General features: G+C 47.1%; 2 protein-coding genes across 6 annotated transcripts in view; both read left to right on the top strand.

Moving 5' to 3' along the window:
• The window catches only part of Tmem265 (transmembrane protein 265), a 3,939-nt gene extending 2,092 nt beyond the window's left edge, over positions 1-1,847 (top strand). Inside the window, exon 3 of the mRNA XM_010617418.3 lies at positions 1,159-1,847. Within this exon, the coding sequence (XP_010615720.1) occupies positions 1,159-1,323 (165 nt within the window). The 3' untranslated portion in view covers positions 1,324-1,847. The remainder of the gene's footprint in view (positions 1-1,158) is intronic.
• Phkg2 (phosphorylase kinase catalytic subunit gamma 2) overlaps positions 1-14,623 on the top strand; it is a 16,747-nt gene extending 2,124 nt beyond the window's left edge. The window contains exons 1-10 of one of the 5 annotated variants that reach the window (XM_010617424.3): positions 4,470-5,561; positions 5,893-6,005; positions 9,207-9,382; positions 9,614-9,668; positions 10,459-10,524; positions 10,607-10,770; positions 13,456-13,546; positions 13,636-13,789; positions 13,860-13,985; positions 14,075-14,623. In XM_010617424.3, the coding sequence (XP_010615726.1) occupies positions 5,911-6,005; positions 9,207-9,382; positions 9,614-9,668; positions 10,459-10,524; positions 10,607-10,770; positions 13,456-13,546; positions 13,636-13,789; positions 13,860-13,985; positions 14,075-14,368 (1,221 nt within the window). In that variant the 5' untranslated portion in view covers positions 4,470-5,561; positions 5,893-5,910 and the 3' untranslated portion in view covers positions 14,369-14,623. The other 4 variants (XM_033758568.1, XM_033758567.1, XM_033758569.1 and 1 more) reach the window with 4 other exon arrangements.
• The last annotated feature ends 70 nt before the right edge of the window (positions 14,624-14,693 follow it).

The raw sequence follows: 14,693 nt of genomic DNA, 5'->3' as shown, positions 1-14,693 counted from the left end.
TCTAGAAGAAACAGTGGGGTCTTTGAGAGGGCTTTCATTACACATATACAGCTTTTGCTTTTTTGGGGGGGTGCTGGGAATTGAACATGGGCCTTAACATGTGCTAGGCAAATGTTCTATGGCTGAGTTTGATACTCAGCAGTCACATGTACCTCTTGAAAGACTAGTTGGGCTAATCTAAATGTGCTGGAATTTTCTCACCCCTAGATGTATTTTTATTTGTTTTGATACAGAGTCTCACTGTGTAGTTCAGTCTGGCCTTGAACTCTCACTGTGAAATCCTCCTGCCTCAGCCTCCCAAGTGCTGGGGTTACACTTGTGTGCTGCTGCAGCTGACCCTAGATGTGTTTTTAACAAAAGTCAGGTTGCGTTGTAGCTCAGTGGAAGAGTAAGCTGGCCTAACACTGACAAGGCCCTGGATGCTGTCCCCCAGTCCCACCAAAACAAAACTAAACAAAACAAAAGAATTCACAGACTATCTCTGTCACCATAAGAATTTATGGCTTTTAAATTGGGGCATGGTGTGCACCTATAAATCCCAGCACTCTGGCTGAGGAAGGAGGACATCCAGGTTTGAAGCCAGCCTGAACTGCATAGTAAGATCCTGTCTTAAAAACAACAACAAAAAATGTCTGGTTTTCATTAGGGCAAAATCATAAAAAGGATCCCGAATGGTGAGAAAGTGATCCCCACTGAGCTATGAACATAGGATCTGACCAAACATGAATCAAAAATCAGTTCCAAATTTTACTAGGCATGGTGGCACCCACCTATACTTCCAGCACTTGGGAGGCTGAAACTGGAAGATATCCAGGAGATCAAAGCCAGTCTGAACAACACAGTGAGACCCTGGTTTAAAAAAATAATTCTTAGTAACTCTGGAATGAGTAATAAAGGGGAATAAGCTGGGTGTAATGGATTACAGGTGTGCACCACCACACCGGGCTCCTTATGTGTCATCTTGTGAGCCTAACTGGCTACTCTGAAAAGTAGGGTAAAAGTAGGTACCTTATTTTGCAGATGAGGCCTAGGAAACCAAAAAGGAAGGTGAAATGGATGTGAGGTTTTGAGCTGTGATGTATGGGGGAGTGGAGTGGGGCACTGGGTACTTTCTGGGCAGAAGTAGGGGAGAACCTAACCAAGAACCTGCCCCCACAGGCAGAAGAGCGCCACAAGGCAGGCCGCTTCGTGGAGGCAGCGCACTGGGGAGCCCAGTCATGGAGGCTCATCTTGGCCAGTTTTGCCTTCTGGCTTGCTGTCCTCCTCCTGTGCCCTGGGCTACTGTGGCTGCTTTCCTATGCCATCTCTCAGGCTGAGGGATAGCCAGGATGTGCTGGATCCAGTAGTGCAACATTGCTAAATTCTGGTGACAACAGAAGGAGGGGGCTCTCTCAAGGGCCTGGGGAGGGGTGATCATCTCTTTTTCAGTGACCGCCACCTTCTGTATACCCTGCTCTGCTCTTATCCTAGGGGCCGAGGAGGGATTGAAGACCAAGCTTAATTTTATTAGGATCTGTTTTGTAATAAAAGCCTCTTTTGGTGTTGCAATGCTCCTGCCTAATTATTCTCTCTCTGTTCTCCCTTGGGCCTTTGGTGAGAGCAGCTGGACATGTGACTGATGGCTGGGCCTGCAGCTCCTCTCTGGCCTCACTTAGGAGCTCCAGGAGAGGAAGTTTCCCTTCTTGGAAAGACCTCACAGCTTTTCACATCAGAAACCCTGAGGCTGGAGAGGAAGTGTAGCAGAAACTACTATTTACTTGAGTACTTATGCCAGGCTGTATTCAAGTTATATTTTTTCTTCATAATGATTCAGTGGTAGTTTTTTTTTGTTTTTTTTTTTTTTGGTGCTGGGGATTGGTGAGACCTTGTGCTTGCGAGGCAGGTGGCAGACCACTGAGCTAAATCCCTGGCCCTTTGCTGCCCCTCCCCACCTTACAGTCTTTCTGTATAGTTCAGGCTGACCTTGAACTCACTATGTAACCTAGGCTGACATCGAACTTGTGATCCTCTTTCCTCTGCCTCCTAAATGCTAGGATTACAGGTGTGTGCCACACACCCAGCAGGTTCTTCTTTTACAGTTGAGAAAATGGGCACAGACTTGCCTATAGTGCTTTAGTTCTCCATGGCAGAACTGGATTGAGTCCAGAAAATTTGGTCCCAGAGTTGACAGAAGTAAAAGGATTGGGTAATGGTAACAACTATCCTGTATATGGACATTTATTTGTATGATTATGTGAATTTTCATATATATAATCTTGGGCTACATCATATTTTAAATAATTTTTTAATGTGTGAAGTATGTCACATAGGAAAGTACCCAAGCAATGCAGCTCAAATTAATATCTAACAAACATCTGAATAGCCAGCCATCAAGAAACTGATCATTGCCACCACTCTGAGCTGCTCTCCTACCCTCCCCAATCACTTTTTCCTTTCTTCCCACAGGTGGTCATTCTGACAGTGTAATGTAGTTCTGCATTTGAACTTTTTACAGAATCTTTTGTTTTTCATGGTGCTGAAGATCAAGCCTACACCCTCTCACCTGCCAGGAAAGTGCTCTACCACTGAACTACACCTTCAGCTTGCATATGTACTCTTTTATTTTGAAGTAGGGTTTCACTGAATCACCAATTTGCCCAAAATGGGATTGAATGTATAATCCGCCTGCCTCAGTCTTCCAGAGCGTTGGAATTACAGGCATGTGCTACCATGCTCAGCTTTAGATATTGGTGTACATGTGCCCTGGGAATGGAATTTTTGGGTCACCTCACCATAATTTAGCAGTGCACCTCAAGGAATTAGAATTGTGTATGCTGAAGAGAGGATTTAGAGGCACATGGTGGCTGTTTTCGGTGTTCCAAAGTGCTCTGGAAAGGAAAAGTACTGCGGATTGACCAGGGTCTTGTGCATGCGAGGCCAGTGCTCTACATTGATTGAGTTGCCCAGGCTGATACTGAACTTGGCAATGCTCTTGCTTCAGCTTTCCAAGGTCTGGTATTACAGGTATGCACCACCACAGCTGGCTTGATAACATTTTCTCTAGCAATGCCTTTTCTGTTTAGGTTCTGTTTGAGAATCCTTACTGAACGTAGCTGTCATTTCTTTTTTTTGCACTGGGGATCAAACTTGGGACCTTGAGCTTTTGAAGCAGGCAACATAACCACTGAACTAAATTCCTGGCCCAGCTGTCATTTCTCTAGTCTGCTTCAAGTTTTGGATGGATAGTTACTCATCCTTTTTTTATCTCATGATGGTTTTTTGTTTTGTTTTGTTTTTTGGGGACAGAGTCCCACTATGTAGTTGAAACTGCCCTGGAACTTACTATGTAGCCCAGGCTGGTCTTGAACTCACAGTGATCCTCCTCCTTCAAAGTGCTGGGATTACAGGCATGCACCACCATGCCCAGCTCTCACCAATGATTATGCCTACTGATTTTGTTGAAATCACTTAGTACCATGAGGTTTGCAAAATGTTGACACTGCCCACTGCCCCCAGGAACTGGAGATTAAATCTATCACCAAGCAATAGCTCCAGCTTTTTTTTTACTTTTGTTTTGAGACATGGTCTCAATTTGTTTATGCTGGCCTTGAACTTGGAATCTTCTTACCTCAGCCTCCCAAGTAACTCATTCTTTCTACATTTCTACTATAAAGAAAACTTGGGCGTGGGGATGTGGCTCAGTGGTAGAGCGCTCTCTATCATGCTCAAGGCCCTGGGTTCACTCCCCAGCACACTTTCACTTAGTTATAATTCTGAGTTTCTTTTTCAGTTCAGTTACGTAGATTACTGTCATTACCTTAAAATATGTTCTGTTTAAGCTAGGAATGGTGTGGTGCATGCCTGTAATCTCAGCACGCTTGAAGGTTGAATCAGATCATAAGTTTGAGCCTAGCTTGGACAATTTAGCAAGACATTTCAAAATTTAAAAATGTACTTAGGTAGTAGTCTAGTGTAAAAAGACCCTGGGTTCTGGGTTCAGTTCCCAATTCTAAAAAACAAAAACGTCCTTCTGAGGTGTAATTTATACAGACTTTAAGTATGCAGTTTTGACGAATGTTTTTATGTATACCTGGGCAGTCACTACCTAGGCAAAGAGAACTTCTGGAGCACATCAGAAAACTCTTGATGAGTGAAAACCCCTCAAACCTGGTTCCTGTTCTCTTTGATAAGTCGTCTTCATTTGTTCATTTTTTTTTTCATTCATTCTTTACTCTCAGCACTAATTGCTCCAGACTCATCTGTACTTTCCCTTCTGCAGCCTGGGTGTTGCCCATTTGTCCTGAGTGCCATGGTTTCTTTTATTGGGGATTATTACTTATAGGTTGGTATCTAAGTAGTAAGTGTGTTCATTCTTACCGGTCCTTTCAGAGTTCAGAGCTAGGAAATAGTAGAATTATATTCATTTTAAATCTATTTTTAATCATATCTCCAATTTCAATCAATCATAGGGTCCTCCTTTTCCTGTTCCAGATTCTATATTCTTACAGTAAGAACCTTGATTTCCAACTATATTAATATTTTTAGTTTCCTCTATTTTAGGATAATTACCCCATTATACTACCAAACAAAACTTCAAAAATTTTTTTGCAGTTCTTGTCTTTATATTAATATAAAGCCAAAGTAGTCCATAAAAAGTTACTTGGATTCATTTTTCTCACTTTATATGATTGTGATCCCAACGGAACATTTCTGAGATAGTAGCTGTTGGAATACTGGTTCACGCTTCCTCTTTTGCTGGTACTGCTGTCAATCCGGAGCTTGGGTCTTAGACACTCAACAAATATTTGTTGTATGATCAAGGTGAATGACAGGGCTAAACTGTTGGTTTTGTTTGGGACTGGGAATCGAACTCGGGTCCTTGGGCTTGCAAGGCGGGCGGCAGAACCTCTAAGCTAAATCCTCGGCCCTAGGGCTGAACTGATTTTGAAATTTCTCCTGTGAATTTTAAAATCTGGTGGGTTTAGAGCTGGTTGAAGCTAATACAGTCCCAAGGCTTTGGGGTGTGGGTGTGGAAACGATTCAAGAGAAGTCGGCGACTACAGGACAGGAGGCTGCTTCTGGCCGTATAAATCCGTACCGCGGTGCTGAGCGTGCCCCACGCCGCATGCGTCCAAGAGAGGCTTTTTGGACCAGGCTGCTAAAAAAAGACTCCAGTTCAGATAGAGACGGGGCCCTATCCAAATCCGGAAACTAAATATTAAAGGAAGTCCCACGTCCTGGCATTCACGCTTCCGAGTAAACCTAACTTCTGGACTCAATTCTAAACCTACAACACCTTTCGCAGGGTCTGTGGTAGGTAACATACGTTGATTGGTTGTACCTGAAGGTTCATCCTATGGTCGTGGGTTTTGATAACTTCGGCTTCCTATTGGGCCATTTGTCTCCAATCGGAAGGGTTTCTGAACATCAATCTTCCGGCGGAGCAGACCATTGGTTGAAAGGATAGGGGCGGATCCGTAGGTTTTCGGAGCAGCCAGAAGTAAAGCAAGGGACTGAAAAGCAAACCCGGCGGCTCCCTCGAGGCCTCGCATCAAAACCCTAAACCCGGACCGCCTGATCCGGTGGGTGAGCTGCACGAGCCCCCGCACCTCCCCCTCCCCCGTTCTGCCAAGTGCGCCTGCGCGGCAATAGCCGCTTGCCCTTGTGCCACTTTTCCTTTTTTCCTGACCGCCTTTTCCTTACCCCTCTCCCGCCCCTCCCTACCCTGTCGCCCCTTCTCCTCCTAAGCCCTTCCGTGGGGTCTCTCCCAGTCCCGATCCTTCCCCTGCCCCGTTCCCGTCCCCCAGGATCCTGGCGCCCCAGCCACAGGGTTTGCATCTCTGGCATCCGCGATGTGTGTCTCAGACCCTTTGGGCCTCCCTGCCCTCACTGCCCTCCGTTTCCTCCTCACAGGCCCCCACCTCGCTCAGAATGACACTGGATGTGGGGCCGGAGGATGAGCTGCCCGACTGGGCCGCGGCCAAGGAGTTTTACCAGAAGTACGACCCTAAGGACGTCATTGGAAGGTGAGGCTGCAGCCAGGGAAAGGAGCTCCGGAGAGGTTGGGTCCTGGCTAGTATACGCGGTTACATCTAAGGGCTGGATAGATGGGAAAGGTCTGTGGTCCATGGAGAACCTTTGGTGACTGACTAGACTCGTATTTTGGGTTGACCCCTGTTTTCCTGCAAATTCATTCATTTATATATTCAAGGAAGAGGGTTGAAGCACCAACTGTGTGCCAGAAACAAAGGTCCAAGTGGGGAAGGTAGAAAAGATGTCTGTGCCCTCGAGGTACTCCAGGTGAACTGACTGAAAAAGGGATCAGACTAGACATAGCGATCTATATGACAAATTCAGATGTCCTGGAAAACCACAGCTTCCGCTTCCCAGAAGCTTTGATCTTTAGGCTGGGTTTTCAAGTATTAATAGGGTTTCAGGATATAGAGAATAGAAGGAAGGTTCACTTGCATAGTCTGTGGCAGATATATTTATTCATCAAAGGTTTCCTAAACACACACACTCTATACTGGACATGTTACACCCTGTTAGTGAGGGTTGGCAGAAACTTACAAGATTTCTGTCCTTCTGGAGTTTACATGCTAATAATAGAGACAATAAGCAAAAACAAGATGTACTAAGGAGAAAATAAGTCAGAAAATAATAATGAAGACAGGGAAGCCTGGGAAACTTCTGAAGAAACCAGGTTTCTTGGGGAATCAAACCCAGGGCCTTGTGTGGCAAGCACTTGTGTTGACAAGCACTATACCACTGAGCTATACCTCATGCCCAAATAAGTAAGTTTTGAGGTGAGATTTGAATGGTGAGAATGACTGGGTCATGAGCTGAGGCAAGATATACTGTATTCTCAGGAGGGAAAAGTAAGCACAGAGCCTCAAGACAGTGGCTAGAATCCACTAAGAGTGGGAAAAGGTGAGAGAAATTAACTTGGAGAAGTGAATAGGGGTTAGATTTTATAGGCCCTGAGGCCACGATAAGGAATTTGAATTTTCTTGTAGTAAAAACGGATTATTTCAAACATGGTAGTAACATGATGTGATATATATTTATATATCTGTGATTTGGGAACATGGAACTTAAATCTTTCTGTGCCTGAGTTAACTGTCAATAAAAATAGAACCTACCTTATAGGTTGCTGTGAGGATGGAATGACTTAATGATACCTTTAGAACACTTCTCGTACTGAGTACTCTGTACGTGGGTATATAGGTATTCTTATTACTTTTTTTTTTTTTTGTACTGGGGGTTGAACCCAGGGCTGCTTTTTTTTTTGTTTCAAGATAGGGTCTTGCTAAATGCCTCCCAGAGTGATGGGATTGCTGACATGTACCACCATACCAGGCTTCTTAATACATTTTTTTAAAAAAAGATCTTTCTTTTTGGGTATGTAGAGAGTGGACAGGCAAGGGGCAAGAACGAAAGCTTAGAGCTGAGCCAAGAATCTTGATTTCTTGAGCTGAACGAGAACTATAAATTTGGGAAGTACCAGCATGTAAATAGTGTTAGGGGAGAGAGTATAGAGAAGTGAATGGGGTCTAGGCTTAGGCCCTGGAGGGTATTACCATTCGGGGGTCAATTAGAGAAGATGCCTTTTGTGACCTAAAAACTAAGACACAGGATGAACAGGCTTCTACAGGATTATCCATCTGCTGTGTCAAAATACTGCTAAGGCCAGGAAAACAGACAGGGTGTGACCATTTAGACAATATGTGACATGTGAAATTGGGAATTCTGGAGAGAAATCAAGGATTGAGACAGTGTAGTGGGACACATTTGCATGGAGTAGGTGTTTAAAGCTAGGACTGGAAGGAGATTACAAAGAAGATAGAGTTGGGAGCAAAAGGGAGCCCAGATTTAAGTCCTGAGGTGCTTCAGAGTTTGGAAACTAGTTAAGGGAAGAGGCATGTAGATGGTAGGAGCCTCTGACTTTCAGATTGTTCAAGAGGCTCACTACAGATAAGTGGTGCAGTAATTAAGGACTGAAGGTGAAGCTCAGTGGTAGAGCACTTCCCAGTGTGAGGCCCTGGGTTCAACCCCAGCATTACAAACAAACAAACAACAAAATGAATGATATTTAAACCATGAAACTCCGACTCTGATGCCCTTAGTAGTTGGGCAGGAAATTAAAACTATAAAAGAGTAAGACAGACTTGACCAAGAATGAGATGATAGGGAGTGGTAAGGATTAGCAGAGTTCTTAGCTCACTTGAGATATGCCGAATATAACACGCCCGAGAGCTGTGTTTGGCTTGAGGATCTATAGAGTGCATTCCTTGATGAAACGAGCTGTGAAGACAATTCCAAACAAAGGAGTCACACGAGTGAGACCAAGGGCAGTAAGAAAGCAGTAAGGTTGTGTGAAGGGCAGCCCAGGAACCAGCCTAAGAAATGCCGAGTGAGGTAAGATCCTGTCCTGTAGATATTTACATCTAAGCCTGAGGCAGTTGCAGGGTCAAATGGAGTTGGTGACAGAGCCCAAGGAAGGAAGTTCTAAAGCCACGTGGAACCTGTGTCTGCCTCGTTAATGCCTTTCAACATCTCTTCAAGGTACTATTGGTTGCTTTTCAGAATTGCAGAAACTAGCTGTGTGTAGTGCTGCACACCATAACCCCTGCACTTGCTGAGGATCACCATGAGTTCAAGGACAGCCTGGGCTACAAACCAAGACCCTGTCTCAAAAACAAAACAGAATTGAAGAAACCTTTTCTGCTCATGCAGAAGTTAACTGGTGGCAGGTTTAGGCCTAAACTAAGATGTAATTCTCACCTTTAGCCTCCCACCCAATAGCTCCGTATTTATTTGGCACTTCCTGCGCCTGAAGTGTTGTGGTAGGTAGCTTTTGGATTTCATGGAGTAGTCAGGGAAATGGCAGTGAAATATGGAGAGAGAGACATTTCTTTCCCTTTCCTTCAGACCACTGGTTTCTAGGACTAAGTGTGGGAGGGACTTGCCTAGGTCTAACTATGGAGGGAGTGTTAGAAAATGGATTCAGATCAGGCCCCCTGCCCTGCCTCCCTTGCTGGGTACCCAGGTTCCTGAGGCCACCATGAATCTACTGTAGGCCAGAGTGAGGTGAGTTCCTGTGGTGCTTGTCTTGTCCACATGGATCTTCAGTTTGGCAGAGCCGGCACGAGGATGCTGAGGCTCCATTCTGTGTGAAAAGGAGAGGGTGGGAAGCCCTGATGTGGGCTGTTGACTGGCTTTGGCAGAGGCGTGAGCTCTGTGGTCCGCCGTTGTGTTCATCGAGCCACTGGCGATGAGTTTGCTGTGAAGATCATGGAGGTGACAGCTGAGCGGCTGAGCCCTGAGCAACTGGAGGAGGTGCGGGAAGCCACACGGAGAGAGACTCACATCCTTCGCCAGGTCGCTGGCCACCCCCACATCAGTGAGGCTACATTCTCTGCTCCTGTTAGCTGAAAACCCCACTGCCTCTGGCCCTGCCCACAGCCCCCCACCAGCCTCTCCTCCTTTCCTCCACTCTGTTCCACCACAGTGGCAAGTCCTTGGGACCTCCTCCTTCCGACAGTTTCCTTCCTGCTCAGTAATAGCAGCACCGCTGCCCCAGGTGGCAAAGCCACTGCTTTCCGTCTCCATCTCTGCCTTTCTCTCTCTCCAGTCACTCTCATCGATTCCTACGAGTCTCCCAGCTTCATGTTCCTGGTGTTTGACCTGTGAGTATCTCCCCTGACATCTGGGAAGCTGTGTCCCCACCCCCACGTGTTGCCCCGCCTTGCAGCTCGGTGGCCTGGACACTGCCCTGCTCTCTCCTCCCTCTGCTCCAGGGCCAACTGTTGCCTCTGCTGGCCCAGGCTCTGGCCTTCTGTGTGCCGTGATTGAGTAATTATGACCAAATAAAGAGTTCTCGTGACCCCAGCCCCCCATGGTTATAGCGTGAGCCGGGGGCTCCTCTTATGAGCTGACCACACATAAAATGTGTCCATACTCACTGGTCTTGTGTGGTGTCTGTCGCTGCCCTTCGGTTCTTTTTCTGGTTTGTCTAAATCTGAATATCAGGTGTTATATAGTAATTCAAATTAACTGCAAAGGTATTTCAAAAGAGAATGACTTGAATACCAAAGATTTAATAACGGCCCTTGAAAACAACTCACGAAGGCTTCTGAATATTTACAGAAATGGCCCTTGGTACCAAGGTGCGTAGACAGTGTCCCTAACACCCTCCAACAGCTGTGTGGGACAGTGACTATTGGAGGACCGATGCAGAGCTGTAATTATTGCTTCATTTTAAGCGGAGTTTTTCTCAGATAACAGGGACCCTTTGTAAATTATGGCACACGAAGTCACTTCCTCTGCAGGAATCAGGGCACAGTGAGACACGTCACACTGCCCTGGCATCTCACAGACTCTTGAGTGCTCTGCTTCCAGACCTCTTGGCTGTCCCCATAGGAGTCTCATACTGGTCCCTCCTATGCATCTGTCACCTAAGCCCCTGCTGTCCTTTAGGATGCGGAAGGGAGAGCTGTTTGACTATCTCACAGAGAAGGTGGCCCTCTCAGAGAAGGAAACCAGGTAATGGCAGAGCCTGTAGCCCCTGGGATGAACGGAGCGGGTGGGCAGAAAGCAGCAGAGCAGGAGACTGCACCTCCCCTAGGTCCATCATGAGGTCTCTGCTGGAAGCAGTGCGTTTTCTCCATGCCAACAACATTGTACACCGAGACCTGAAGCCTGAGAATATTCTCCTAGATGACAGTATGCAGATCCGACTCTCAGATTTTGGGTTCTCCTGCCACTTGGAACCTGGAAAGAAGCTTCGAGGTGAGGGAACTTCCTGAAGCTGGTTGCCGGGTCTCTATATGGAGTCTTGGGTGTCAGGGAAGGGAAGTCAGTGAGCACTTGCCAAGTAACTGCTGGATGCAAAGCCTTTCATGCAGTTCAGAGTGGCCTTTGTGACCTGGGAGGTGGAAACATGAGAGAGCAGACGGGCACAGAGGTGGCAGAGGGCCGTGCTGGAGGCCAGAGGAAGCACAGATTTAGTCTTGGGTCCCGAGGAGGGGCCTCCAGGGCTGAGGCTTGTCCCAGCAGGAAAGGGAGTGAGAAGAGCAGGGGTGGAGCTCAGTGGAGCCAGTGCCTGCCTGGAAAGTGAGTGAGGGTTGGCCAGCGTCTAGGAGGCTGGAGTAGAGGACATTGGGGAGCAACGAGAAGCCTGGCGTGTCCAGACAGCCTTATGTAGCTTCTTACCCTGCGCACCGGGACTTGGGCTCACCCGGGTATTCATACATTTGTCATGACAAAAAGTATTTATTTTTTGGACTTGCTCTGTAGTCCAGGCTGGCCTTGAACTCTCAGAGATCCTCCTGCCTCAGCCTCTCAAGTGCTGCAGTTACAGGTGTGAGCCACCACACCTGGCAATAAGAAATATGTCTAGTGCAAAAGAGAGACATTAAGCTTAATTCAGCTATTTTTCTCTTGCAGTACTGGGAATGAACCCAGGGTCTTGCACATATGGGGCATGTGCTGTACTACATAACTACGCCCCCAGCTCTCTCAGAGCTTTGATTTTTGTTTTTTATTATTTTTTGTTTGTTTGTTTGTTTGTTTTGGTACCGGGGATCGAACTTGGGTCCCTGTGCTTGCAAGGCAGGCAGTGGAACAACTGAGCTAAATCCCCGGCCCTCTCAGAGCTTTGAATATACTATAACTTGTGCCTCAATGGCCTTGCATTGGATTTATTTTATTACTATTGTTATATTGCAGTACTGGAGACTGACCCTAGGGCCTTTGCACCAAGGTACATCTCCATTTTATTTTTCAAGACAGGGTCATCCCTAAGTTGCCCAGCCTGGGCTTGAATTTGCAGTCCTCCTGCCTCAGCCTCCCAGAGTGTGGGGATTACACGTGTGTACCAGCACACTGAATTTGCCCTGGATTTATTAATAGATAACTTATTGGGGATTTAACCATGAGGCAGGCATACAAAACCTTTACATGGCCAATTTCTCAGAACCATTTCACCTTGGACAGTTAGTATTTATTTCTTTTCAATAGATGAGCTTAAAGAGATGACTTACCCAAGGTGACTTGGCCAGGATTTGAACCTAGGCAGTCTGATTTGAGCTTACTCTGTCTTGTGGACTTTACATTTTACCATGCTGTGTCTTAGTTCCCTTTGGGCACACACACTGGTGGGAGGGGGATCGGTATTGATGATTGCACCCCAGGACTCACTCATGCCAGGTAAGCACTCCACCACTGAACGATATCGCCATACTTTTTGTTGTCGTTGTTTTTTTGGTTTTTTTGAGACAGGGTCACACTGTATAGTTGAGACTGACCTGGAACTCACTACGTAGCCCAGGTTGGTCTTGAACTCACAGCGATCCTCCTACCTCAGCCTCCCAAGTGCTCTCCATACTTTTTTAACTAAAAAATAAATTTCTTTTTGGACAGTGTTTTGCCAAGTTGCCCAGACTGGCCTTGAGTTTGTGAATCTTCTGCCTCAGTCTCGAGTAGCTGAGGTTCTAGGTGTCTGCACTTCACCCAGCTTCTTCCATATGGTTTTATTCGCTCTGGAATCACCTTTGGTCCTGCCTATTCCACCCTCCCCCCTCAGCTTAAGTAATTTGTTTCACTTTAAACTTCCAGGTCAGGCCAGGCTCCCTATTTTTGGTTTTTGTATCATTTTTCTTTTGTGACACATTTGTTACTCTATTCTTTGCTTTCTGGAAGACAGTGAGTTTACTAAGGGCATATCTAATTTTGTGTCTAATAGGATGCTTGGTACATACAATGCATTCCATAAGCATTCATTTCATGTATGAATGAATTTCCCAAGAAAGTAACTTTCAAGTTAGTCCTATTAATTATCTGGAAGTGTGCCATCTGGAGATTGCTAGAATGGAAGAATTGGTGGCCAAAGTAGTAGAATAAAAGTGTTGACTAGATCAAGACCAGAGTCCTGGAAGGCCCTGGGCATCAGCGTTCCAGACTTGATCTTGATTCCTTGATAGGAACAGTAAAGTATTTGGCACAAGGGATTCACCCAGTCTGTGCTTTTAAGAAACCCGTACTTCCACTTGTTCACCTTGGGTTGAGTAGTGGTTCTACCAACCAGAGTGGAAATTTAAGTATGGGCAGAAGAGAATACAAAAAATTTAAATTTCCTTTTCCATTTGTATAATGTATTTAGAAACAAAACAAGTTGTATTAGTGGATGGGTGGGTTGGTTTGGCTGGAGGGTGGGAGGAGGCAAAGGATATGGTTGGATAAGACCTTGAAGTCAGTCCCCAAACCAGATTTTCTTAGGAGGGTAACTGGGAGCCTTGGAGGGTATTTGAATTTTTTGGCAGAGACCTTATGTACTTCTGAGGCTAAACAGCAAGCAGCACAGGTGGAATGGGTCACGAGTGATGCTGGCAAGGTTGAGGGGGGTTCTGGCACAGATCTGCTCAGGGCCCTGGAGGGGCCTAGTGGCATCCCCTCAATCCCTGCCTTTCTCCCCAGAGCTGTGTGGGACCCCAGGGTATCTAGCACCAGAGATCCTGAAATGTTCCATGGATGAAACCCACCCAGGCTATGGCAAGGAGGTCGACCTGTGAGTTTCTGGGCTGCTCTCCCTCCTGTGTGTTCTATCCTTCATATTGCCTGTTACCTAGGCCTGCCTGACTCTGCTCTCTTTCCCAGCTGGGCGTGTGGGGTGATTCTCTTCACACTCCTGGCTGGCTCACCCCCATTCTGGCACCGACGCCAGATCCTGATGTTACGCATGATCATGGAGGGCCGGTACCAGTTCAATTCACCTGAGTGGGACGACCGTTCAGACACTGTCAAAGACCTGGTGAGGTGGGGCCGTCAGGACAGTGGGGAAGGCCAAAGGCCTGCCCCTCATACTCTGGAGTTTTCCCTAGATCTCGAGGCTGCTGCAGGTAGATCCTGAGGAGCGCCTGACAGCTGAGCAGGCCCTGCAGCATCCCTTCTTTGAGCGCTGCAAAGGTAGCCAACTCTGGAACCTTTCACCCCAGCAGCGGTTCCGGGTAAGCCTGAGTGGCAGGGTCTGCACCCGCCTGCTGACCTTTCCCACGTGCCAGATGCTCTGCTGGAATTCATACTCCCCCCTTCTTAGGTGGCGGTGTGGACAGTGCTGGCTGCTGGACGAGTGGCCTTAAGTACCCGCCGTGTGCGGCCAGTGACCAAGAGTGCACTGCTGAGGGACCCCTATGCGCTGCGGCCAGTGCGGCGCCTCATTGACAACTGTGCCTTCCGGCTCTATGGGCACTGGGTGAAGAAGGGTGAGCAGCAGAACCGAGCAGCCCTCTTCCAGCACCGGCCCACTGGGCCTTTTCCTCTCATCGGCACTGAAGAGGAGGGGGACTCCACTACTGTTGCTGAGGATGAGGCTGCACGGGTCCTGGGCTAGGCCCTCAGCCCTGAGAAGTTCAGAAAGCAGGATTCCTGGGAAGTGTGAACCATTCCAGCCCCCCTGGGCCCTTGCTGTAGGACCTGCCTTGCCCTACTGCTCATGCTCCCATCATAAGAGAACTCTGTAGCCTGCTCGCCCTTCCTGGCCGAGGCTTAAGAGATCAGAGCTGGGGTGGAAGAGCTGCTCCAGATGCCATGCCCAGTTGCATCAGTGCTGTCTCTGCTATATCTGAAATAAAATCTGTTCCACACCGGGGGTGGTGAGTGCCTTGTGTCTGCTGACAGGCTTCAGCCCACAAGGTGCTCAGGATGAGGGATAGTGG

Source organism: Fukomys damarensis, unplaced genomic scaffold, assembly GCF_012274545.1.
Source record: "Fukomys damarensis isolate Sample0158 unplaced genomic scaffold, DMR_v1.0_HiC HiC_scaffold_34, whole genome shotgun sequence".
In the NCBI taxonomy this organism is placed as follows: Eukaryota; Metazoa; Chordata; class Mammalia; order Rodentia; family Bathyergidae; genus Fukomys; species Fukomys damarensis.
Note: the sequence above shows the minus strand (reverse complement) of the source record. Positions and strands in the feature narration are given on the sequence as shown.